The sequence below is a fragment of the Rhinatrema bivittatum genome, chromosome 2, assembly GCF_901001135.1.
Source record: "Rhinatrema bivittatum chromosome 2, aRhiBiv1.1, whole genome shotgun sequence".
NCBI classification, from domain to species: Eukaryota; Metazoa; Chordata; class Amphibia; order Gymnophiona; family Rhinatrematidae; genus Rhinatrema; species Rhinatrema bivittatum.
In genome coordinates, this window is record NC_042616.1 from 412,164,836 (window position 1) to 412,191,309 (window position 26,474).

The window sequence follows — 26,474 nt, forward strand, 5'->3', positions numbered from 1 at the left end:
TCCGTTCTAGCTCTGTAGCTCTTCCAACTCCTGTTCTCCAATGTAGAAACCCACTGCTGCTACCAAAGTGTCTCAGGTGCATTTTCTCCAGTCCTGCCCTGCGAAAGTACAAGTGGTGCCAGTTTGTGACTACCCTATCTGAGGTAACCTGTCTCATTTGTTTTGCCCCTAAACCGGCTCCTGAGCTACAGACCTCAGTTCCAGACAGCCTGCTATCTGCCTTGCAGCAGGCTCTAGCCTTTTTTGAAACTAGTTCAGCACCACAGACATCAGAGACAGTAGAGATCTGTGGTAAAGAAGTCATGCATTTCTATCCCCACTATAACCAGTTTGAAAATCAAGCCAGCTAAGTATTTCTACACTAACTTCTGCTAAACCTGCAGTTATTTCAGCCTCAGTCAAGGCTAGCCAATCTACTAAGAAATCAGTACCTGCAAAATTTAATCCTGCTCCGGAATCCAGTTCTGTTGCTATTTTGTGTGTCTCTGTCGCTGTTAGCAGGATCCAGCCCAGTCTTAGGGTTCTCTGATTAGTCAGCTGCTCCCAGCTCCATGTCAAGGAGTCCTATACATCCTGGTATTTTCAGTTCAGCATCTGTGATTTTACCTCAAATCATCTGATTCCTGCATATAAGCTCAGATCTCTGTCCAGCCAGCTGTTTCTAGTCAGAACTTAAATCTGCTGTAGCACCAAGAAAGGAAGCTTCAGCCTTCTCCACAGCCATTTTTCTAACAATGCCTTAACTAAATCTGTCTCAATCTCAGCTTCTCCTAAGACTGCTTTCATTCCAGTTTCAGTGAAGCCTTCCTCAGTCATCCAGAAGCCATTTGTCAATCCAGAGCCGGTTTCAGAAGCCAGGTCCAGTCCTGTTTTTGTGCCTTTGTCCCAGCCAGCAAAACCTGCTCCTAGCCCTGTGGTTAATATCCTATCAGACCCTGTCTATGTATCTGCCAAACTGAATTCTGAACCATATTCCATTCCAGGCCAGGCCTTGCTTCAGTCTCTGTCACAAAGGAATCTGTCCCTGTGGAGGCCCCTAGGATCCAAATTTCAGGACCTCCCAAAAGAACAGTCAGACCATGCTCTAGGACTAGGTGATATGCAGCTCCAGCTCCACAGAATCCGGTCCAGGCTGCTACCAGAGTATGTCTAAAGACTCTGATCCAAGCTGAGCCAGCAGCCCCTTCCTGAGATTCCAGTCTATATTTCTTTAAAAACACCAAGCGGAAATCGGTCAAGCGTAGCCACAGATATCGAAAAAACAAAACAAGACCGTTGCCTTGGAAAGTAAAATATTTAATTTGGATTAATTATAATAAATATTTTACTTTCCGAGGCAACGGTCTTGTTTTGTTTAGTCTATATTTCTTCTGCAGCCTCTAATCCTCTGTTCCAGCTTTTTTCCACAGCAGATTTAAAGACTGTATCCCCGGAAGTGCTTACAACAGATTCAAAGGCCCTGGCTCCATCCTTTTATCTTATTTCCCCTTCTTTTTTCGCTCTGAAAATCCTTGGTCTCTCCTTTTCCTATTTAATGAGATGCATGGAGATATCTGATGTCTTTTTTTTTTTCTTTTGGGTAAATAATTATGATGAGAATATTTTCTATTTTATGTATCTCGTTTTTCTGGTACAAGTATATACTTGTGTTTATTTGGAAACTTAATAAAAATAAATTAAAAAAAAAAAAAAGACCCTGCTCCAGGCTGCATCTGTTGCCACTCCCAGCAAGACGCTACTCCAGGTCGGGATCAGTGTAGCACCACGAACCCTCCTGCAAGCTGCTTCCCAGGCAGTACCAGTCTCTGTGCTCAGAATTTTTCTCCAGGCTGGTTCTGTCACAGCAGCACCAGAGACCTTGTCACTGGCTGTGCTGCCTACCCATTCAAAACCTCCATTCACAGTAACTCCAGCAGCCTCTGTCCAGCCACCAATGAAGCTTGCAGTGCCTTTGCTAGTGCTAACAGCTTCTGCTACATCTTTGCAATGCCAAGCTGAGCAAGTGTCAGTCATAACTCTGTTCCAGGCAGAGCTAGCTTTTCCAGCCACGTCTCCACAGCAAGCTGAACCAGCTCCTACCATGACTCCATTTCAGGCAGACTCCAATCCAGCTACTCCTGTTCTGGCTATTTCTGCAGCACACTCAAAAACCCCACTTCAGGCTGCATCCGCAGCACCTAAGCCTTTGTTTCTGGCAGCACCCACCGTTCCCAGGCTTCAGACTATGCCTGCTATGACTTTGATGAAGCCAGTGCCTATTCTCCCTACTGCTCAAGTCTATACTCTGCTCTAGGTTGCATCCTCAGCGTCTAGGCCTTTGTTTTTGGTTACACCTGCAGCATTCAAGCCCTTATCCCAAGTGGTATCTGAAGTGTCCAAGTCACCACTTAACTGATGGATTCATCTCTGTTCCAGGCACCTGGTTTCTGCCTTGCTCCACTCTAGATGTCCAGAGCCCTCCTGCCAGTTGGGACCTTGGGGGAGGGATTCCTAGAAGGGGAGTTTACTGTAATGAAGCTGGCTGCTAGGCAGCCTCCTATCAGTAGGGATCCTCAATAGGCTACTCGGACCTGCTGTAGTCTCCACCTTGAAGATCAGCATTATAAAACTCTCCATCACTGGTTACTCCTCACTTAAGCATGGAGTCTCCTCTCTGCCTTTGGCCTCTTATCTATGTACTCTTGCTTAGTATCCTTGTTTTGGTTCCTTGCCTTGCCCTTGGCTTTGTCTAGGTATCATGATCAGGCAGGCTGGATTCAGGTATTCCCCCAAGAAAAGTGTTACAGGGCTCTACAAGAGAACAGGGCAAGGTCTTCTGCTTGTCCATCCACCCCCCCCCCCCCCCCCATCCCCATCTCTCTTGGGTTGGGCCCACAAGTTCTAGCTGCTGGCAGGACTTCTCTGGCACGGTGCATGGAGGGCCAGGGTCAGGACTGGCAGTGGTCAGATGAGGACGGAGTGAATGCCAAAACTGGGGTTGGCAAAGATCAAACAGAGGTAATATCAAAAGACAGTTGGGTCAGCAACGAAGATCAGTCCGATGAAGGCTGACTGGGAAGGCAAGGCTGGGCAGGGAAGAAGCATAGAGAGACAAGGCAGAAACCAGGTAAAATGTGGGCTAATCTGGAACAAGGGTGCACAGCAGGGCCTAGACAGGCTAGATAAACCACTGAGGGAACTAGACAAGGCACAGGAACAAGGTACAGAAAGGCTAGGCCATAGGGAGACCTAGACAGGACACTGGGAGGCCTACAGGAAACAGGACAAACAAATAAGCAGGCAAAGTACACAGGAACAAACAGAACAAAACAAGAAGGCTTAAACAGGCCACATTGGAACACAAAGTAAAAATACACAGATGGGCTAAGTCGCTGAGAGACTTCACCCACAGGCAAGAAGGGCCACCAAGAGATCCAAGGGAAGCAGGAAGGTGACAGGACATGACAGGCCAGGAACTCAAGAACAGGACAAGATATACACAGAAACAGGCAAAGGAACCAATGGCAAGACAAGGTAAATATGACAAAATAGCAACAGACTAAGAGTGGCCCAGACAAGAACTAGGGAGTGAACAGGGGCAAGACTGGTTCAGACAAGAAGGCCTAAAACAGGCCACATTGGGAACAATGCTAGGCAAGAAGGCCCCTAAAGCCATAAGGAAAGACAAGACAAGGTTAGCCAAAGCAAGGAGCTGAGGTGACTCAATGAGGAGGCCCCAAGCAAACCATGAGGGGTTCATATAGGGCAGAACTTGCTGCATCATGCAGCCTTCAAGGCGGCAGCTAGAGCAGGGCAGAGTGTGGCCCAGTGAGGTTCCTGCTAGCAGGGAGACTGCCTAGCAGCCAAATTTGTGCCATAGACCTCCTAGTGGCCTTCCTTGCCAATGTGTTCCTAATTTGCCCTTGTCCTATTATCTGAGAGAGTAAATAACTGATTTACATTAACTTGTTCAAGTCCTTTCATGATTTTGTAGACCTCTATCATATCTCCCCTCAGTCGTCTCTTCTCCAAACTGAACAGCCCTAATTTCTTTAGCCTTTCCTCATAGGGCAGCCGTTCCATGCTCATTTTGGTCACCCTTCTCTGCACTTTCTCCAGTGCAACTATATCTTTTTTTGAGATGCAGCGACCAGAATTGCACCCAGTATTCAAGAAACTAGTCTCACCATGGAGCAATACAGAGGCATTATGACATCCATCGTTTTATTTGCCATTCCCTTCTTAATAATTCCTAACATTGTTTGCTGTTTTGATCCCCACATCACACTGAGCCAACGATTTCAATATATTATCCACTATGACACCTGGATCTCTTTCCTGGGTGGTAGCTCCTAAGACAGAACCTAACATTGTGTAACTACAGCAAGGGTTATTTTTCCCTATATGCATCACTTTGCACTTGTCCAGTTAAAATTAAATACACAACCATCAGCTTGGGAGTCCCAACTTGTGCAGCTATATTTGAACTTGCTTGTCTACAGAGAAAGCAAAGTTGCTCTTCATAGACAGCAGGAGAAATCAACCACACAAGCCCTCCCCCTTAGTTGAAGCTTTGCTAGTAAAGAGACTAAGGAGCCTTGTGCATGCTCTGAGTTTTTGTTTTTTTTCCCTCTGACTTGTGAGGGATCATGTTCCATCACAGTGCCATCGAATGACGTCCCCCACGTGTGTGGCTGATTTGTTCTACTGTCCATGGTGAAAACCTGTTAAAGGTAAGCAACTTTACTTTCTGCTGTGCACATATACTATATAAAGTTACAGGTAAAAATGAGTGCTTTCTAATGCAAGGACAGAAAGCTATAGGGATTTCAGCCCATTCAGGTATGTATGTAAACTGCTCACAGTTTGTATTCTATGCATCCACAGTAAGAGTAATATAGATTAGGGTTGTGACATAGTGGCTGTGTTTTTAGTAGAAGGGAAGGATGGGAAATAAAGGCATTAAGTAACTCTTCTGAATGTCTAGAAAAAAACAAAAAGGCAAGATTTTCACTCTCCACTATCTTTGGTCTAAAGTGTTATGTTGCTATTACAACTGTTATGTTGACTTTACTGTTTATCTATTTCCATGATAACCATATTTCTAATACAATGAAATTTGCATGGAAATTAATCAGTTTCACTTATAATGCTGATCCCTGGAGTACAAGTCAGGCTGCTAGGTAGTCCTCCATGCTGGAGTCTCCAGGAGCTGAATGGATAAATACAGTCTTAGCTTGCAGTTGCTAGGCTAAGGACCAGATGTACAAATCATTACTCCCAGGCACAAAATGGGAAAAAGCTCTTTAGTGTGTCTGGCCCTAAAATGACTTGCTGGGAGGATACATTTCGGTCAATTGATGTTGGGCAACCAAGACAAGAACGAGCTCCCGCTATAGCCCACGGGAAAAAAAAAATTCTGGTTCATTCCACCAAGGGCTAACTCCCAAGGAAGAACACGTTTTAAAGGATATAGCCTCAGACTGCATATATTCAGCTGGGCCTTCCCTGGATAGAAGAGGGGAACAGACATGAGAACATTTGATTTTCAAATACACGCACGTGTTTTCTTGTACGTATTCACAGTGCAGATAGATGCCAAATCCACATACCGTGTAGCTAACTTTCAATAGGAAACTAGCCGGCTAGCTTCCTTTGGAAAACGAGCTGCCAGATCCACGTATACAAACGTGCCTGGGCATTTTATATCTACTCGGGTGGGGGAAAACTGCTTCCTAAAAGAGGAGAAAGAAGAGCTGAAGATCACATAAGCCTTCATGCCCACTCCGGTCCGTTCTTCCCCAATACTGACGTTCGAGATGAGGCAGGGCTGAAAAGCACATTTGGTAATTTTAAGCTTTAAAAAAAAAATAAAAAAAAAATAGAACACGTTTCTTTCTCCCAAAACCCCTAGAAACGTTCCGATATGCATATACACTTACTAATTATTTACTAAAAAGAGTCCTTTTTACCCAACCTAACTATTACACTTTAAAACAAATCTCCCCCTCCCCCATAAAGGCAGCACGGGGGAGGAGCCAGCCAAGCGCACGCCCTTTCCCCCCCATTGCCTCAGCCTCACCATCCTGCCTGGCTATTGGGTCACCAGATAAAACCACCTCTTGCCATTGGTTTAACCAATTCTGTCTCTTCCTATTGGGTTTTCAACTTCCTACGTTCTCTCCTCATTGGTTCAACCGGGCAAATTAGGCGCCTTGTTTGGCTTTTTTTTTTTTTTTTTATTAAATATATATATATTTATCCCATTGCTGGCATGCCATTGGTTGCATGACCGCTCCCAAGAAGTTTTAAAAGCAAAGTGAAAAAAAAAGAAAAAGAAAAAAAAATGTTCTGGGCAGATAGAGTAGACCTCGAACTGGTGAAAGCAAAGTCGGAGAGGGCGGGGCATTAACACATGGAAATTATGAGTGAATTTTTCAATTTAAAGTTTCAAGAGTGGTTTGTTTGTTTTTTTTGTTTGTTTTTAATGGTTAATGTAACGTTTTAAAACTAGAAGGGAGAAGGCCCCAGAGACAGGGAGTAGGAGCGGCTCCTGCTTATGCACCATGACGGTGAGTGCGTGAATGAGTGTCCCGGCGGTGAGCGAGAGCTCTTTTTCTCCAGGGGCGGGCGGAGCCGCTGCCGTCGTGCAAAGGTGTGGCCCTTATTGGTGGCGGCTGCTGCCGTTGCGCTTGGTCTGGATGTGAGACTTTTTTTCCGTCATCCTGCTTACAGTGTTGGTGGGCTTCCGGGGGGGGGAGCAGCTTTGAGCCTTCTGTAAGGCGCTAGAGCCTACCGAGAACCGACCGGTGTTCTACCACCTGTAGTCCCTCTCTCCCCCCCCACCGGTTTTTGCAACGGGAAGGTGAAAAACAGCGAAGTTAGCATTTATAGCGATCGGAGTTTGCAGAGACTTTAATTTGTACCAAATGGGAAGGAGCTGTTGATGGCTTGGAGGGGAAAGGAGTGCAGTTTCACTCTGGTCGCTACAGACTTGTATTTTGTAGATCTATGATTGACCCCCTTCATTTAAAAAAAAAAAAAAAAGGGGGGGGGGTGGCTGGGTAGGATATTTAAAACGTAATTTATTTCACACACTTATTCTGGAAAACCCAGTAACACGTCCGATGCGGCTTGTTTTCTCAATAGTTACAGTAATATACTCTTATTGTGCATCTAACTGGAATAATAATCAGATGTGGTGAGAGCCGATGCCCCCATGTCCGGTGTCTTAAGAATTTCAACCAGACTTGCTGACTGCGTGAAACTGTTTGTAGGGAAACGGTGAGGTGGAGTGGCCGTATACGGGCTGACCGGGATTCTCATCAGATTTCACTTACGCTCCACACAGCTGTCGCAGAAATGTTGACCTGTGTTTACGGTGCATGCGGCAGTTTAATTCATTTTTTTTTAATGTACGTGATCCATACGGGATGCGTTAAAAGGAGGAAAGCCGACCAGATCCGGAAAGGGAGATGTGCGCATGTGCGGCTCGTAATCTAGGATTACGCTGGCCCTTTTTTTTTAATCTTAGATGTTTTGTATCCTGACTCCTCGTTTGCCTTTGGCCAGGTTCATAATTATTCCGAGTCTTTTCAGGGAAGTGCAAGTGTAAACACAAGCTTTCACCTGACGCCAAAATAACCTGCTAGATGCCTTGGCAGGACCATGGAGGAGAGAGAGAAAAGTGGCAGCTGTGCGGGAGGTCGTAGATGGGTGAGACGGAGGGGGAAGAACGCCCGGGCGTCCTTCCCCTATGTGTAAATTTACCCTGCCGCGCCCCCTCCTATGTCACAGGGATGGACAACGTGGCGATTGGCTGGGGTTGCTCTCCCCTACCCCGTGTCCCTGAGCTTGTCCAATGAGAGGTAGCTTGGCGAAACTGTGGGCGGGGCGTGGGGGCTGGGAAGACTGCGAGGGGCGCGCGCTTCCCGGGCAGGAGAGGCACGCGCGGGGCGGTTCATGGAGCTCGGCGGGAGAGCGGCGGTGGCGGGAGAGGTGCGATCAGGGGGTACCGGGGAGGGGCGGCGTTCGAGTCTGAGGGAGAAGAGGAGGGGGAGTCGCCCAGCTTCTGGAGCGCTTCTTTCCACCACCCTGCACGCACTACGCTGTCCCGGCTCCTTTCTTGACCACTGCCGGGCCCGCGCTGAGTACCGGGGGGGAATCTGTGGATTCTTTGCTCAAGTTATTTTTTTCTTTCCATTGGAGTTGGCGAGTACGGGTGTGTGGATTGTTTGAATCTCCTCCGCCCTGTTTTGGGTGTAAAACAGTTTGCAAACTTAACTTCAGGGAGCTGATGTCTTACAAACACAAGCGCACCCACCGCCCACTTTCGCCAAAGCTTCATAATCCTGACTTGTAATGTACTTAAATCTGATCTGGTGTACCCGTTGCCTACCGAGATCCCACACACAGATCTGCCTGTGTCTCTCAATCCTAACCTGAAGCACCTCAAATCTGGGGAGCATTTTGGGTAACCTGACAGCAGTACCTGGATGTTAAAGGAAACAAGTGTTATCAGATGATTTCAGAATGCTTTTTGCTCATGTAATTATATAATTTAAATAAACTAAAATTATCCTGCTTTTCCAGCAAAGCAGAGACCCTTCCCCCCCCCCCAGCCTGTACATACCCAGCCCTCCAAAGACTACTTCACACCTGACTTGCAGTACCTATTCTTATACTGAATCTTCACCAATTTCATGTTTTTTCCTCCATAGCCAGATCTCTTGAACTTCAAGAAAGGATGGATGTCCTTGCTGGATGATCAGAAAGAGGTAAGATTGGTTCATTTTTCTGTTATTTTTGTATGTGTTTATAGCACAGACAGAGACTGGGAAGCTCTTATTTATGCCCCTTTGAGTAATGTGCAGTTCTTCATATCTGATGTTTTGCTTTGTGCACTGGTTTTAAAATGCAAATGATTCTTTACTAATACCCTATGGGAACCCAACTGAAGCTAAACAAGTGTGCATATGTTGTAAGATTGTCCAATGAAAAACTCTGATCTGGACTATAACTGGGATACACTTAAATGAACCTGTACCAATGGACTTTGCAGATATTCTACCCTGGAGCCATATCTAGGACTTAGAGCTAAAGGAACATTTTTTAAAGTTAAAATGGATCTGTGGTGTGACTGCACCTTGAGTGTTGTGTTTAGTTCTGCTCGCTCAATCTTAAAAAAAAAAAAAAAAGTGTGTGTATATATATATATATGATAACGGTGAGGGAAGGGCTCCCTTAAGAGAGGCTTAAAGCAGAGATAACTGATGGAATGTGATAGAGGGGGGTGGAACAGATAAAAAGGGAATGGTTATTTGCCCTTTCAGTTAGTGCTAAGATTCAAAGACACTGCATGAAACTATGAAGTAGATTTTTAAATAACTTAAGTACACTGAGAAAAAAATTCTTAAGTTGTGAAACTTGTTGCCATAGGATGTGGTCAAAGTTGATAGCATAGCTGAGTTTAAAAAAGATTTGGACAAAGCAGATTTAGGGATGACCACTCCTATCTCTAGGAACAAGTAACAAGGAAGGAATCTTTCAAGTACTTCCAAGAGATACTGAAGACAGGATGCTGGGTTCAGTGGATTACTGGTCTGACCTAGCCTGCACTTATGTAGGTTTCAGCACCTTCAGAGGAAAGGATTAGCACTAGTTGGAAATTGTGGTTACAATGACAGTGAAATTAGAAGAGTCTTTAGAACAAATCTAGCTTTGTGGGTAGGATTCTGCAAATTTGATGGTATGAGAAGTTTCTGATCCAGAAACTTAATGCCATTTTTTAATCTTGAGGCAAGGAAGCAATCTTTCCACCTATGTCAGAAGGGTTAGAGCTCTCTTAGTTGTGCCTGGAGAAAAATGACTTCTTAGTAAAGTGTCATATGTTTTATTGGACCAGCATAAGAATTATCCAAGGTCATTGTAGTTCATGAATTCTCAAGGCAACATATATCCTTGGAGATGCAGAAAGCTCAGATACTGCTGCCCTATGTTTTATTTTAATATTGGTGAAATAAGGTTCCACAGCCTAAGGTTCCATTTTACAACTGATTCTGTCTCTGGAAATTCAGAGCAGGAAAGTAACCATAAAGACAGATTTTCAAGCGTCTGGATGTTTAGGCATAGCGATGTAAGATTTGGGCTTTGCAATCTAAGTTTCCAAATGTGTGTACAAGATTCTTTGGGATGCAGTTTGTAGGAAGTGTGTGGTGACAAAATATGTACTGTTTCCCTTTTGTTGACCTTGCAGTGGAAGAAGCGCTGGTTTGTGCTGACAGATTCGAGCTTGCGTTATTATAGGGACTCCAATGCTGAGGAGGTAAGCAGATCTGGAGGTGGGGGGGGGGGGGGGGCGGCTCCTTTCCAGTAGCTCATCCCAAGCCTGACTGGCACAGAGGCCAATTCCCTGCCAATTCATATGTTATGAAATAACTTTGAGAAATCCTCATTGCTAGTCCCAAGTAAATGAGTTGATACAGTCCAGTCAGTGTGATACCAGTCAGTGGAGAGGCTGCTCTGGCAGGGGCTTTGTCAGCATGCATTGTGTTCTAGTCAACACTTGTCAAAGTACAGGAGCTGATCACGGTGCTCCTACATGGAGCATTGTATAATCCGCTCTCAGGTGCTTGACAGCCTGATGGTGCTCTCAGCGATCATGGTGCCAGAGCCTTCTCATTGGCTAATAAGTTCTGGAATGCAGCGATGACATCTAAATGGTGTGGCACAATCCTGTGGCAGAATGTGCTGTCCAGCTTTCACAATGCTTAGTGACATCCCGGTACAGTTCCGACTTTTAGCTGGTGCTGTGTTTTTTTGATAATCTCACAAGTTTGCGCCCCCCCTCCCCCCGCCCCTTTTTGCCTTTGAAAGAAAAGGAAGGGTGGGCCAAAACCACTCAATGAAAAACAGCTTGAAAATAAAATGGCTTTGCCAGCTCAGTTTCAGAGCTGTTTGGGCTGTTGTGTGTGTGTGAAACATGTGGCCCGGCAGTGTACCTGGCTGATTTCCCCTTAGGGCTGCTAGGGGGAAAAAAAATGCCATGGGACTTGCCAGTTCTACATGACTGACCTTTTATGGCAGTTTTGCAAAACAATTTGCTGATGGGACGAGAGCTGGTACAGACTTGGGTTTTCTGGATTGTGGGTGGGTTTTGTTTCCTTCCCAGGTACAGTATGCCTTGTAAGGCTAGAGAGGCAGCAGTGCTCTCTTTATGCTCGGTTCTGGGCATGTTTGAGCAAGGCCTGTAGTGACCTTCTGCCTTGTCCTGCCTGTTTCTTTGCATTAGCATTCTCTAAATAGGTTGAAAAATACTTTTTTGAAGGCCAAGGTCCCACTCTTCTCATGGCTTTAAAAAAACGTTTTCCATAGCCCTACCCTGAACTCTCCAGCAGTCATTAGCATCATTCCCTGGTCATTTGCTTTTTTTTTTTATTTTGCTAAAACTTGAATTGAAATCAATCCACTGCTTTAGTGGCCTCTTAAGTTCCTGCATATTTTCACATGCTTGACCTGAAGCAGGTCATAGGTGTCACTGGGTTGTGAAAGCAGCCAGTGTGCATGCATATCATTGCCCTGTCTGAACATCTGCTAAGCTTTCTTGTTGGTGGACTGCTTGGATGGCCTTCAAAATGAATTTGATTAGCACAAGTAGCCTAGACGAGGAAGTCTCTCCGCACTCCTAGAAAAAGGCTGGGGGAGTAATTGAAGTTTTCTCCCAAAATTAAATTTCCGGGCTTGTATTATGTGACTGCTAGTGTGGTGTTTGTTTGGTTTTTTTTTTTTTTCAGTTTGTAGTCATCCTCTCCTGTTGCATTGTGGAATGTGAGCTCTTGTTGACTAAATATGGAGGAGGAGAGAGGTCTGTGGTACTGCAGAAATAAAAGTGCCTTAAAAGTATATTTGGAGAGCCAGTGCTGTATTAAAGAATGAGATTTGATTCCCTGGCATGGCTTCTGCTGTTTGGTCTGGCTGTGGCTGGGTATACTGCAGAGGTGAAGATGAATAGCCCTCTGGGGAGCTGGGAGGGGAAGTGTCTTCCATTCTTCAGTAATAGTAAGCACAGGGCCAGACTTGGGGTACATGTGTGCTGGACTCTGGAGTCCACGTGCTGTGATCTGTAGCATCTGGCTGATAATTGCAGCGTCAAGACTGGATGAGAGGGGAGAAGCCCTGGATAGTTAAGCGAAGTCTGTTGATGCTGTGGACTTTGGTTTCTATTGACCTGGAAGGGCAAAGGAACCCAAGTGGTCTGCCAAACCTAAATTTGCTTGAGGAAAAATTAATTTAAGAGAAATATATATAATTGTTTTTTTTGGAGGGGGGGAGGTGAGATTTTGTGTGGGTATATGTGAGAGCATTACCCATTGCACAGGGAAAATATTTTCATCTCCTTTGTTCATCACATGAGTTTGTGTAATTCATTCAGTGTGCATAGTTGCTAAGCCATGTGATAAGAGTTCTTCATGGTCATATAATGCAGATCTTGTGATCTGGCAGTGATCTTCGTTAGGCACTCATGAACAGTATGCAGCTTGGTTTCTATTTTACCACAGCTAGAGTCTTGGTGGTTGCATGCTCAGGATATGTACAGTATATCAGAAATACAGTGGTTTGTGGAAAACATGCATATTTGGGTTCCAATTTGCTAAATGGCCAAACTACCACTGAAACGCAGTAAGATTTCTGTTGCACCAAGGATTCAACAAATACATAACACAGAAGGTAACTCTTGGTGCACTCCCCAGGAAGTGCTTTGTGTGGACTCTACTGAGGTATCTCGGGTGTTTGGCTCTGTAGGTACAGTATCTTTTTGGATTTAGAAAACCTCTTATGGTTCAGTACTGTGAATATGGTACTGGTATAATAACCAAGCACCTCAAGATCAGTGATTTCTATATAAAGCAGCCAGCTTGTGATCTGTTTATTCTTTCTTTGACCCAAGGTTTTGTCCATAAGATCAACAAGATACCACAAATACATGTGAATTTTCAATTGATAAAATCCTTCCTTCAACTGAAGCTTTCACATGTGCAGCCTGTCATATGATCCAACACTTTCACAACAAATGGTTAGCTTTTCCAGTAATACTTTTTACAGGATTGATAAGATACGCTGTCTAGTTCGGGGTGCAGGGTTTCATACTGGTGTCCTATGGTGAGGTATCCCAGAGTATGCTGCTTGATAACTTGTAACCCCACATACTTTTTCTTTCAGGCAGATGACCTGGATGGTGAGATTGATCTGCGATCCTGTTTGGATGTAACGGAGTTCGCTGTTCAGCGCAATTATGGCTTCCAAATCCATGTGAGTGTGGTTTACAGCTAAGAGTGTAAATATTGTTTAAAAAGTTAATTACTTAAACTACTGAAATTTGAGTGGCTAACCGTTTAAACAAATACCTTGAGAAATGAGTCATCTGCACCTGTGAAAGGAGGGCCCCCCCTTAACTCTCTACTCATTCCCCCAGTAACATGTCTACAGACTTCTGATGTGCCCTCTTGCTCTATTGACTGATCAATAGCAACATGGCCTGAGTTGCTGCAGCGCATATCAGAAAAGGGAAGCCCTGCCTTAGTGTTTGAGGATTAAAACTTGAAGAGTTTTTAGTAAGCAGTCACTATTTCATAACCTTATTTACAGCCTGTAATTTCACAGCTTGGCTCTGCCCCTCCCAGTGTGATGATTCTTGCATCTGGCTCATTCTAAATTATTAGCAACAAGGCTGTTCTTCTTCAAGGTACCTCTAGCACTGCTACAGATACCATTTTTTTTCTTCCTTCCTAGACAAAGGAGGCAGTTTTCACATTGTCAGCAATGACATCGGGCATTCGGAGGAACTGGATTGAGGCTCTGAGGAAAAATGTCCGTCCTACAAGTGCACCAGATGTCACAAAGTATGTCTCTTTAATTATCCCATATCACCTACGCACACAGTATTGCACTAAGTTTCTAGGTATGCCTTTCTTTTCTCAGATTTTGCTATGGTTATTGAAGGCGTGAGTACTGATGGGGTTCTTTAACTACTTATTCTTTTCTGAAGAATAACTTTATGATGGGGTTCTTTAACTACTTATTCTTTTCTGAAGAATAACTTTTACACTTTAAATTTATTTTAGGAATATATACCTGCTTCCTTCCCTAAAAGGGAATCCAAAGTCGTTTATGGTTTTGAAACACAAATAAAACGCCATGCATAATCAAAACATTTCCTTTAGCAACATCCTGGTATGTTTTATACTAAAGTCCGCAGATGGTAGCTGATTTAGGCTCACCCCTGACTCGGAGCCTGTCTGCACATTTTGGTAGGTTTGTTTTTTAAGGGACTTAACATAGTTTTTACATCAAGAAATTGTATGCTGAAAATGACTTGCCGGTATGCGTGTGCCCTTTGTAGTTCCAGAGCTTATCCTTGTTGGCAGTGTACTGGTAAATCTTGAATCCTCCATTTCCTAGTGAGTAGCCAGGTGGACTCACAACCAGTGGGTTTATTCTCCCCTGCCAGGAGATGGAGTTAGGTTGCAAAGCTGACTTCACCCTAGATACACCCCTGCTGTGACCTCAGCCCTTGAGTATTTCTCCATCTTCAGCAGATGCAGACTGCTCTCCATATGGGGATTGCTGCACCTTTTGGAAGAAGAAATTCTACTTTTAAATTGGAGAAAAGATTGAGGCCTGCTCTCCTGTGGTGATAACTAATGGTCCTTCTCCTAGTTGAGAATTCGATTTCAGATCCCTCAGAGGTGTGCCTTGGTCCGGTAGCCGGTTCTCGGCATGGACTTCGTTGCTGAAGCAGCTGTGAAATGCAGTGGATGCAGGAAGCTGAGCGTGGTGGTGACAGCCAAAGCCCAATTCCCCCACAGCCAGAGACAGTCTCTGTACTCAGCCAGTAAGCATTGAGCCCAGGTAAGTAAATTTTTTTTTTTTTTAAAGATTTGCCTTCCAATTCAGTCATTGGAGGGGTATCGGTAAGACTTCCTCCAGTTGTCTTGCTCAGAGCGCTGTACCAGTGTCGTTCCTGATCTCGTTGGGGTAAGGGGAAGTGGGCTTCCGAGCGGGTTGAGCGGCCCCCTGTGGGCTAGGCTTCGCTTTAGGCTTGGTCGGCACACCGTGTGGTAGGCCATGGCGGCTCCATCTTGCGTGCATTTTTGTGCCTGTATTGCCCACATAGAGCTTCGGTGTGCACATAATGACACACAGGCTACGAGCATAACTTCACGTACGTACGTGCACAAGTAATGCCGAGCGCATGGGTTGTGCGTGCGCCTCACTGCGCACCTGAAATCTGTGCATTAAAAATTTTAAGCGCGGGCCATCTGAACATGCAGTTACCGTTGCCAATGGCTCCGGCAGCAAAGAAACATAAGTGCCTTTCTCTCTGCGCTGCTTGTCATATTAGGGCTGCACGGTCTAACCTGGATTCTTACTTATGTCAGCACTGAGGAAGCCCAGGGAGAGTTGGCCTCCCCAGACTTTGCTAAGCCCGGTTCCTCCTATTCAGAGGATGGGTCATTCACAGCCTTAAATGAGAGTACCCCGGATCTGGTCATCCATGGGAGAGGGAAGTTTAGCAGTATCTACCCCAGTACATCCTGGGCCAGGCATGGACCCGGGCGCATTCGCTTGGGTGGAATTCTTTCAAGGCCTTCATACAGGCGCAGTCTTCTACCTCACTTGCCCCTGTCCGGACAGAACCTCAGTCGGTAAACCCTTCTTCTCCCAGTCCTGTCGGCAGACCTTGAGGCATGCCTTGACTTACCAAGGGTATACCTGGCAGGGACCCAGACGGCATGGACAAAGGAGAGTATCCAGATTCCTTGGAAGATGGGGGAAATCCCTCTGGTTTAGAACTGTATCAGACACGGTTTTTCCATAGAGATGAATTGCAGATCCTGGTTTCCCATACCCTGAAGATGCTGGGAGAGCCCAGGGCAGACTTTGTGACGGAACCAAAGAAGAATCCCATTTGGCTTTCCCTACAGAAAGCCTCTTGCTACTTTCCAGTACTGGAAGCCATTCAGGACTTGATTGACCTGGAATCAAGTAAGTAAGTAAGAAGTAAGTTTTAAAGGTGGATGAGCATCAAAAGATCTATACCCACTGGATCCAGCAGCGAGAGCATATTTGCGTTTCCCTAAAGTAGATGCATTGATCTGTGACGTCTCTAAGCGAACAACTATCACAGTGGAGGAAGGAGCGGCCTTAAAGGATGCACACAATAGGCGGATGGAGTCCATCCTTAAACAGACCTTTGACTCAATTGCAATGACCTTACAGGTTGCTTCTTGTTGTGCCCTGGTAGCTCGTTTGTGCCTGCTCGTGTCTCGGGAAGTGGATGACTCGGGACGAATTCCAGAGTGGTTATGGAACCTGCTGCCTTTTTAGCTGATGTGGGCTCCTATCTAGTCTGTACCTCGGCCAGAAGAGTAGCCTCAGTGGTGGTAGCTAGAAGGCAGCTATGGCTGTGGAGCTGGTCATCAGACACAACCTCCGAGGCAAATCTCATAAAGTTGCCTTTTAAAGGATCACTCCTCTTTGGAAGCGAATTGGGTCAGGCTCTGGTTCAGGTTTGTCCTGAACCCCCCAGTGAAGTTTTGCTGACCCACCCTCAGAACAAGGAGATAGGGGGTTGACTGTTCCTCTTCTACCGATGGTGGGTCGATCACTTTGGACATATGGGTACTGGAGGTCATAGAAGGATATGTGCTGCAATTTGCAGCACTCCTTGGGATATATTCATGATATCTCCTTGCCACTCCCAGCACAAGAAGCAGTCAGAGGAGACTACCCTGTTAAGGCTCCTCAGGATGAGGGCTATAATTCCAGTACTTGCGCCCCAGGAAAATATGGAGCGCTATTCCATCTATTTCATTGTACCCAAGAAGGAAGGTTTCTTTCGCCCCATCCTGGACATCGAGCGTCAGACATGTATGAGTGATTCATTTCCGCATGGAAACTCTACGCTTCATGATGTCTGTACAATTAGGAGTTCTTAACCTCCCTAGACCTATCTGAGGCCTACTTACATATTCCAATCCAGCAAGAACATTGCAGTACTGGATCACCATTATCAGTTACGGGCACTGCCCTAAGGCCTAGCCACCACCCCCAGAGCATTTTCTAGATTATGATGGTTGTAGTGGCAGCGTTGAAAAGAGGGAATCCTGGTGCATCCTTACTTGGATGACTGGTTGATGTGGGCCAAGTCTATGGAAGAGTCTCAGGGTGACCACCTTGCTTCAGGAACTCAATTGGTTCATAAACCTGGATAAAAGCAGTCTCCTCCCAGTCCTTGGAATATCTGGGAGTCTGGTTTGACACCAAGCAGGGCAAGGTCTTCCTCCTGACCACGCGGATAAAGAAGTTGATGTCCCAAGTGGGTATGAACACGATACACCCGTTGGTGTGGAGCTATCTTCAGTATTCTGTTTGGCAATCCTGGAAGTAGTGCCATGGGCGAGGGTACACATGCAACCACTTCAACGCTCCCTGCTGCCACTGTCTCAAGACTATTCGATTCACCTCCACTTACCGATGGACGTATGCTCTCTGCTCCAGTGGTGGCTGCAGGGGTGTATCCCTGTCCCCTCCAGACTGGTAGGTCCTCACAACAGACACGAGCCTCTGGGGCTAGGGAGCTAACTGTCGGGAACTGACGGCCCAGGGGCGTTTGACCAGGGAAGAGGCCCTCTGGAACACAACCGCCTGGAAGCCCGGGCAGTCAATTTGGTGTGTCTGCAATTCAGCCACATACTCCAGGGTCAAGCGGTCCATGTAATGACGGGCAATGCAACAATGTTAGCATACATCAACCACCAGGGTGGAACAAAAAGCCAGCAAGTGTCACAGGAGATAGATCTCCTTTTGGAATGGGTGGAAGTACATCTACAGATGATATCAGCCTCCCACATTGCAGGAAAAGACAATGTCAGAGCAGGTTATCTAAGCAGGGAGAGTCTGGATCCAGGAGAGTGGGTGTTGTCGGCCAAAGCCTTTCAGCTGGTAGTAGATCACTGGGGTCTTCCGTCCATCGACCTGCTGGCCGCATCTCACAATACGAATGTTCCCCTAGTCTTCAGTCACAGAAGAGTTGACCCTGGGAATTGATGCTCTCGTTCAGCCCTAGCCGGAAGAGGAGCTGCTATACACAGTCATTCCGTGGGCCCCTCCTGGGCAGGGTCATTCGCAGAATCTAGTTCCCATAGGGGATTAGTCCTACTAGTAGCTCCAAATTGGCCCAGGCACTTGTGGTATGTGGACATGCAGAGAATCCTGGTGGAGACCCCCTCCCACCGCTCAGGGATCTGCTACTGCAAGGACTGGTTGTTCACGAGGGTCCAACTAAATTCTCTCTTACGCAGGCCCTTGAGAGGGCTCGCCTGATGAAGCGAGGATATTCAGCAGCAGTAATTGTCTCCTTACTCCGCACACAAGTTCTCTATGTCCCTAGCATATGTGCGGGTCTGGAGAGTATTTGAGGCTTGGAGCGAGGAACACTGTGTCCCTCCTCGGCCGGTCAAAATCTCACTTATTCTGGAATTTTTGCAGGACAGCTTGAATAAAGGTTTGACCCTTAACTCCTTGAAGGTCCAGGTAGCGGCTGTCTCCTGTTTCAGGGACAAGGTGAACGGAACCTGCCTGTCGACTCATCCGGGCATGACCTGTTTTCAGAAAGGGGTGAAGCACCTCCAGTCACCCCTACAGTGGCTCGGTTCCCTTCTGGAATCTTAATCTAGTATTGGAGTTTTTGGTAGGGCCCTCCTTTCGGTCGCTACGCTGTCTTTCCTTGTGTTTATTAACCCTGAAACGGTGTTCCTGGTGGCTATATGCTCGGCACGTATCTACAGGCATTGTATCAGGAACCATTCCTCCGGATGACTCCATGAGTGTTACAGCTTCATACCGTTCCATCCTTCTTGCCCAAGGTAGTCTTGGAGTTTCATTGAATCAGTCTATTTCATTGCCATCCCTAGATAAGCACAAGGATGTGGAAGAATACCTCCTCCTCTGCCGTTTGAATGTCAGGCTTTTGGTGCAGTATCTGGAAGTTTCAGAACCGGTCTGAAAGACAGGCCACCTGTTTTGTCCTTCAAAGTGGAAGGAAGCAGGGCAAACCAGCTTCACAGGCTACCATAGCTCACGGGATTAAAGAGGTGGAGGCAGGAAAGCCATTACCCCTTCATGTTAAAGCTCATTCCACCAGGGCTCAGGCAGTCTCATGGGTGGAAGCTAGACTGCGGTCTCCCGTCGACATCTGCCAAGTGGCGACATGGTGGTCCTTGCACACCTTCTCCAGGATTTGATGTCTGGACTTTCAGGCCCTGGAGGAAGCTGCCCTTGCAAGGGCAGTGTTAACTGGGCTGCAGGCAGCCTCCCGCTCCCCCGATGGTGAGTAGCTTTTGTACATCCCATTGGTCCTGAGTCCATCTGGCTACACGCTGGAAAATGGAGAAATTACTTACCTGATAATTTCATTTTCCTTAGCATGGACCGATGGACTCAGCATCCTGCCCATGGCTGGCCAAGGATTTGCCTGTGGAATAGATATCTATTCCAAGAGAGTACAGGTAAGCCCTCATCCAGTCTCTAGATCAGGGCATCTATAAACTTATGGGGTTCAGTGTTTGGTTGAGTACAATTATGGTTATCCATTTCTAATCAAGTTTTTTCAATAGTGTGTCCCCAGTGGCTTTTGAAGAGAATATTGAAGGGCTGAGGTCACTGCAGGGTTGTATCTAAGGTGATGTCAGCTTTGAAACCTGACTCCGTCTCAATCTGCTGGCAAGAGAGCATAAATCCATTCGTCCTGAGTCCATCTGTCTACACTAAGGAAAATGAAATTATTAGGTAAGTAATTTCTCCATTGGATCTCCTTTAGAGAGATTACATGGCTGCCTTAGTGAATTCATTGCCAAAAAAAGTTCATAGTGCTTCAGAGAAGTGAGTGCTGGCCAGCTTAGTGTCCACAAGGGCCTCATCTTGTGCAGAAGGCTGGGTGGCTAAGCAGTGCAGCATAGGATCAGCCCTGGCTTCAGTGGGAAAATAGGGAAAATAACTTTTCATGTCATGAAGGTGAAGTGAATCAAAGCACAGAGGGACCTGGTTATTGAGGGGTGTTCAAGAGAAACTTAAATTGGTTAAATCTACATAGTTAATGAGAGATTGCCACAGGGAATAGGCTCCAGGAGAAAATGTAGACACACACAGTCAGAGGGACGGGTAGAATATTTCATAAAGCTGATCTAGAAGAAAGCCTTGAGCAAAGAAAAGGGGGGAATACCAGTGGTCTTTTCAGAAATTCTTACACATTTATGGGGATAGGAGAAAAATACTAATGGAACTTGCAAAAGGAGTTGTCTAGAACCCCCAAAAGTGCCAGGTGGTAGTGTGGATAGATTTCAGAAGTAAGAAACAGAGAAAATAGTCCAGCAGGCAGATGTCTGTGAATGGATTGCTTTAAGAGCAGCCTTTGCAAACTGATTTTTTTTTTTCCTTATAAACTGCTTTCTTCAGGTTCCCCAAATGGACTAAATCTTTGCAGATTCAGTGCAAGAGTGCATTTTAGGTGTGGAAAATGCAATGTTTGCTAAGGCTGTGAAATTTTGTCATACTTGTTACCCTCACCAAAAGGCGCAGACTCTATGCCCAGGCCTCACCTCCCTGATGCTGGATTCCTTATTCTATGTCTGCCCTTGCCCCCACCTTCGTGCTGAGCCTGCTTCTCTCAGGTGCTGTCCCTCTTTTGCAGCCTTGACACATCCTTTTCATACCATCTCACAATTGCCTCTTTATTTTTGGCTTTAGGCTGTCTGACAGTAACAAGGAAAACTCGTTCCGGAGTTATAGTTCCCAAAAGGTCATGGTCCGGTCAGAGGAACAGTGTCTGGGTCCAGTGTCAGAGGTCATCACCCAGAACGCAAACAAGAAGTTGGAAGCGGCAAACCTGCGCCAGACGCCATTCAGTTACGTGGAGCTGGCTCCATTGCACCAAGGACCTTTGAGTCAGGAGAACTCCCTGCGGCCGCGAGCGGCTCTGCGCGCCCCAGACAACCTAAGCAAGGCGGACGAGCTGGAGCGGGAGCAAGGGCTCCGTTCGGAGGAGAGGCGCAAGTGGTTTGAGGGTCCCGTTCCCGGGGGCACCAGGCAGGATGAAGCTTGGAGCGACCTCCTCAGAAAAGTGGGGGACCGGCCTTCCCTAAATTCCTCCCTTTCCGTGGAGCAGAGACAGAAGCTGGCCGAAGAGATAGAGAGGAAGTGGCTGGAGCTGGAGCGTCTGCCGCTGAGGGAGTCTAAGCAGATCCCATTGACGGCCCTTCTGGGCCAGGGCAAAGGGAGCTTAAGGACCACCTCGGAGTCAAAGGAGCTGTTTGAAAAAGAGGTAAGAGGATTTTCCCGTGCCCCCATTGCTCCAGCATGCATACACAGGGCTCTTTTCAGCACCTTTTGACATCATGATCAGGGCTATTTCGCTCGATAATTGGTTTTTGGGTATAGTCGGTCACACTACACCAAAGGTGAATGTAACATAAGGTTGGGTCAAAGCTTGCCCCTAGCATTCTGTTGCAGTTGAGACCTGTGGCTTGCTACTACTTTGAGGAATGTAATCTGAGACCAGCCACCAAATCAGAAGCACTAGTGTTATGTGAACTCTGGGTCCACTGCTGCCGCCTCGTAATTCTCCTCTTCCATTCCAACTGCACCTGAGGCTACTGGCTTGCAGCCGAGAGTAATTCTGAACACAGTGCTTTCACTGAAATTAAGACCTGGGAGTAGTCGGAAAACTGAATTCAGTGGGGTCTGCTCGTGGGGGGCCCTCAACGCTGCCTTTTTGAAGTTTCTTTGCTCATGACTCTTTTTTTTTTTTTTTTTTTTTTTCTTCCTTACCTCTTCCCTGCTTTGCGCACACGGCTTTGTCTGGCTGTGCTCACTGTTTGTTGCTCTAGCCCCCTCTAAGGGGGTTATTTACTAAAGGATTTTTCCCATTTTATGTCTGTGGGAAATATGGCCGTAAATTTGCTGTCTCTTGATTTTCCAGCTTCAGTTGAGATCCCTCCTCGTCCTTTGGCATTTTATGTAGCACGCTATATGCTAGGGTGGATTACAACAAACTGCATACAAGTACAAGAAGTCCTTGCCTCAGTGAGCTTGTCATTGTACTATTTTATTTAAAAGCGCTTCTAAATAGCTTTCCCAGTCTCAAGGCTGCCCAAAGCAGAGTGCACAATGTAAAAACACAGCTCAGATCATATTAAAACAAAACACAGAATTTGAAATGAGCTACCTTCAGCTCCCCCCAGCTAATCAACATAAGCCTCCATGAGGCACCAAGAGATGTCTTGCCCAAGGTCATTAGGAGAGAAGCAGGATTTGAACTTTGGTCTCCTGGTTCCCAGCCTATTACTCTAGTTCAGGGTTAGACAACTCTGATCCTTGAGTGCTGCAAATCAGTTGGATTTTCAGGCTGTCTACAGTGAATGCACATGAGATGGAGTGACACAGCATGGCTCCCATTTCACTGCCTTTGAAATCCTTTTACCCGGTTACTGCCTTCCATCCTATCCTCCTGTTACCTTGCTATACTCCACTTGCTTTCTGTGAAGCACTATGCAACTGACACTTGGCTGTTGCTGATAAGTGCATTCATGCTCTCCCTTATAAGTGAGTCTTTCCTTTCTTCTCCCCAGTTATGGATTTTCTCGCTCTTCTACTTTCTTCTGCATCCCCTGCTCTAAGCAAGCCTCCCCTTCTTCTTTCATGACACTTTCAGGCTTGGGCTGTGCTCTTTGGAGCAAGCTTCCCTCTGGAATATCCTAGATGCTACACCTCTGCTTTCTGGCCTGAACCTGCTTATCCCACCGGTTAAGCATTTTGCGGCTGCCGCCTTGACCTTCCATTGTTTTACACAGTACCATTTATCTCATCTTGCTAACACTTACTGTAAGATTCTGTGGTCAGGGTGCCATAAGAATATATAAAAAATAAGTGCTTCTACTGTTTTATTTAAATTTAGCAAATGTTAATCAGAATACCATGGTGATTTATACAAAAACATATTACCTTTTTTAAGGTTATAAAGTAGTATCTATTTCAAGTAAAGTAATTCATTTGAAAGTTATAGAAAATAATCACATTAAATAACTAAAGTAGATAAGTAGAATCTCCATAAGTAAATTAAAAGGCACAGGAGCCAAAGATGATAGAAGTCAAAACCACATAAAAATCCATAAAATGGCAAGCAGCATATAATCGCTCAATGAATGTTTTTCCAGCAGGTGTACCTGATACTCAGATCCAGGCGAGTACCTGGGCTCTGCTCTCAGCAGCAAGACACCTGCGGTGGCACACTTCTGAGCATGTGTGCAATTGCACATGTCTCCTTCCTTGATATAGGATGAGCCGTGGAGTATGGGAATTAATGGGCAGCATGCAGGGCATGGCTAGCTGGCTCTGCACATAGTGCTCCTTCCTGAGTATCCTCCTTTGCGTCCTTCCAGCTTCTCTTATCCCCAGACGGAGTGAGATGGGGAGAATGCACTGAGCACCAGATGTGACTCGCTGTCAGACTGATGCGCTAAAAATGTGCATACAAATTGAACTCACTTTTTTTTTTTTTTTTTAATGCGTGCACAATCCTCTCTCCTGGGAGCTCGATGCAATACACAAACAAGCTGCTGCACTAAAAAGGATGCACTAGGGAGTCCATGGCATCGGGCATCCAGGAGGGAGTAGCTGTGTGCCCATAAATTGAGCATTCGTTTTCCTAACCTGACTGCTGGCAAGACATTTTTAGAAAAGTTTTTTCACATTGTGGTTTTCTGTGGGTCCTCAGACTTAATATCCTCACAACATTGAGGAACCACAGAAAAGCAGTGTTTTCTGCTTTTATGTAAACGTTTGGGACTCCTCGAGACTTAATGCCAGCTCTGGGGCTGGGGTTAATTTTTGAGGGTAAAAATGTGCGCGTCGGGCGCATCCTTCTTTCTTTCTTTTTTTTTTTTACTTAAGGGGGTACTAGCTAATAGCCTTATCAACATGTTATTTACATGTGCTGAGCGCTATTAGCTATGCGCTGTTTTGGACATAGTAATCCCTTAATTGCGTAAGGGGTTATGGACGGGACGCGTGTCCAAAACACGAGTCCAACCGCAGGGTAACCTGTGCACGGCCTTGAGCGCGGTATTGCATTGGCCTGTGAGAAGTGGGAGTAACAGCGAATGGAGTTCTGGCAGCTAAGGTAACTAATCCAAGCCAGCTGCTCACACTGCACATCTGCTTTTTCTTACAAGTAGAAGGACCCTGGAGTTCAGGAGTGGGGAGGCCTTCTCAAGGAGAGGGAATAGGGTAAAGAGAAGAGTCCATCCATAATGAGGAGCAGTAGTCCTCAGGAGTTTGCAGAAGTGTCTTCAGGGTGAAGAGCTGGGGCAAGTGGGCGATGTTACCCATGTTATTAGACAACTGAGAGCAAAGAGACTGAAGGTAAGAGGGCAGCAGAAGGGGCCTCTAAGGCAAGACTCCTGTATGGTGAAGCCCAGAAAAACTTAAGTGGAAAACACACTGGAGCTGTGGGGGGAAACCCACAAATGCATCCTTGTATCTCATTTGTCAGTGCTAGAGGAGCCATGGGGGGGGGGGGGGAATTCACGGGTAAGGATTGGAGGCACAAACCAGCAGCGGTTATCTGCATGCTGTGTGCATGTATGCTTGTTTGTCTCTCTCTGCGTATGCACAGGTAACCACAGCTGATGTGGGGGAGCCACCGGAGCCTCCTGCTGTAAGACAGGCACATCTGAATTTGGATTTTAGATTTGATTACTCGCCTTTCTGGTACAGATAGTGTACTATATCCCTGCCCCAAAGGGCTTACAATCTGAATTGAACCTGAGGCAGTGGAGGGTGAAGTCACTTGCCCGTAGTTTACAAGCAGTGTAAAGTGGGAGAAGCAGGATTTGAATCCTGGCTTTCCTGGTTCTCATCCTGCTGTGCTAACCACTAGGTGACTACGCCACATCACTTAATTTCAGTGCCTCTGGAATACTGCTACACCACAGGGCCATGTGTGTCTCCACCCTCTACGTGTTAAAATTTGGAAGACAAACTCTGGGCGCTTTCACTGCTTTCTTAACTCTTTGTCCATTCTGCTTGCTCCATGGAGGTTGGTGTGCCACAACATTTGTGTTAATATAGGTGTGCCTTTGGTTTGAAAAAGTTGTGAAGCACTGCTTTAAATGATAAATTCAGCCACTGAATCATTAAGATCTGACGCATGCATCAGAATACATTCTCTGTAACAAACTCACACAAGATGTAAGGACAGTCTTAAAAAAAAAAACCCTACCAAAATAACCAGGCTTTTATTTGTTTCCGAAGCTTGAGTAATCCTCCAGTAGCATTTAAGTGAAGCTCGAGTGCAAGCACACATACTTCATGATTTTATTGCATGGGATGCCATAGTAGCATTTGAAGGTTGTGGTGAAATGGGTTTGCATGCTTTGTGATTTGTTTCGCTCTGAGACCGTTCTTCCCCAGAGAGTTCATTTCCTCTGAGCTGGCCTGCTGGTGGTTTTTTTTGACCTCTGCATTGTAGTTCAGACAGAGGCTTTTGAATGCTGGCTTGACTCAGAATGCTGCTTGGGCAGCATTCATATCCCAGAATCCTTAGGGAGCTGTGAGACTCTTAACATCCCGCACTGCCATTGGCCAGACATCTATTACTGATCAGAAAGCCATTGCTGGTAGTTTGCACTGATCGGCCCTTCAGACAGAGAACAAGCCTTGAAGGTGCTACAATTCTGTGGTCTCTGTTGGGCATATGGAGAAAGCAGATCTCTTATGCTGAGACCCTGCTCCAAATCTGGACATCAGACTTCCTGAAGCTCCCTGGGCATTGACAGGTGTGGTGTAAAGTGTCTAGCTAACTTTTACTGTTTTAATTCTTGTTTTACCTGTTCCTATTTGCAGAATTAATGTTTTCCCATTCCTTGTTCGTACATTTTGTTAAGACTGTTAAGAGCTGCTTGTCTTGGACTGTTTGATCCCAGTATTTTTTGTAGATAGTCTGTGGGTGTATTTCTAGGATCTCTGACCCTTGGATTGTGTGGGATCCCAGTATTGCTAGAAACCAGGGGATAGCATGTGGTTGGGCTACTTGAGCAGAGGCAAGAAGGAAGCCAGCTGGCAGGTGGGAGGTTTCCAGAGTAGGAGCATATGTGTTCATAATATGATAAAAGTGATGGTTTGAGATTGCAAACAGGTACTGTATGGTAATCACATTTAAATATAATATAAATTAATAAAAAATGTTTTACTAGCATGTAGCCAGATGGTCTCAACACCAATGGGTTATGCTCCCCTGCCAGCACATGGAAATTGAGTCAGATTTCAAAGCTGACGTCACCCTAGATAGATCCCTGCAGTGACCTCAGATCTTCAGTATTCTCAAACAACTTCTGTGGACACACTATTGAAAAAAATTGATTAAAAACAGATAACCATAA

The 26,474-nt window shown here is 45.9% G+C and overlaps 1 protein-coding gene across 8 annotated transcripts in view; it reads left to right on the forward strand.

Annotated features, from left to right (window-relative positions):
• Window positions 1–26,474, forward strand: part of TRIOBP (TRIO and F-actin binding protein) — a 197,255-nt gene that overhangs the window by 104,729 nt on the left and 66,052 nt on the right. The window contains exons 1-6 of one of the 8 annotated variants that reach the window (XM_029590113.1): window positions 6,296–6,551; window positions 8,700–8,756; window positions 10,235–10,303; window positions 13,198–13,287; window positions 13,768–13,877; window positions 20,785–21,358. In XM_029590113.1, coding sequence (XP_029445973.1) covers window positions 6,546–6,551; window positions 8,700–8,756; window positions 10,235–10,303; window positions 13,198–13,287; window positions 13,768–13,877; window positions 20,785–21,358 — 906 coding nt within the window. In that variant the 5' untranslated portion in view covers window positions 6,296–6,545. Of the gene's footprint in view, window positions 1–6,295; window positions 6,552–6,579; window positions 6,635–6,747; window positions 6,860–7,632; window positions 7,696–7,884; window positions 7,978–8,496; window positions 8,527–8,699; window positions 8,757–10,234; window positions 10,304–13,197; window positions 13,288–13,767; window positions 13,878–20,784; window positions 21,359–26,474 lie in introns of those variants that run through there. The other 7 variants (XM_029590116.1, XM_029590114.1, XM_029590115.1 and 4 more) reach the window with 7 other exon arrangements.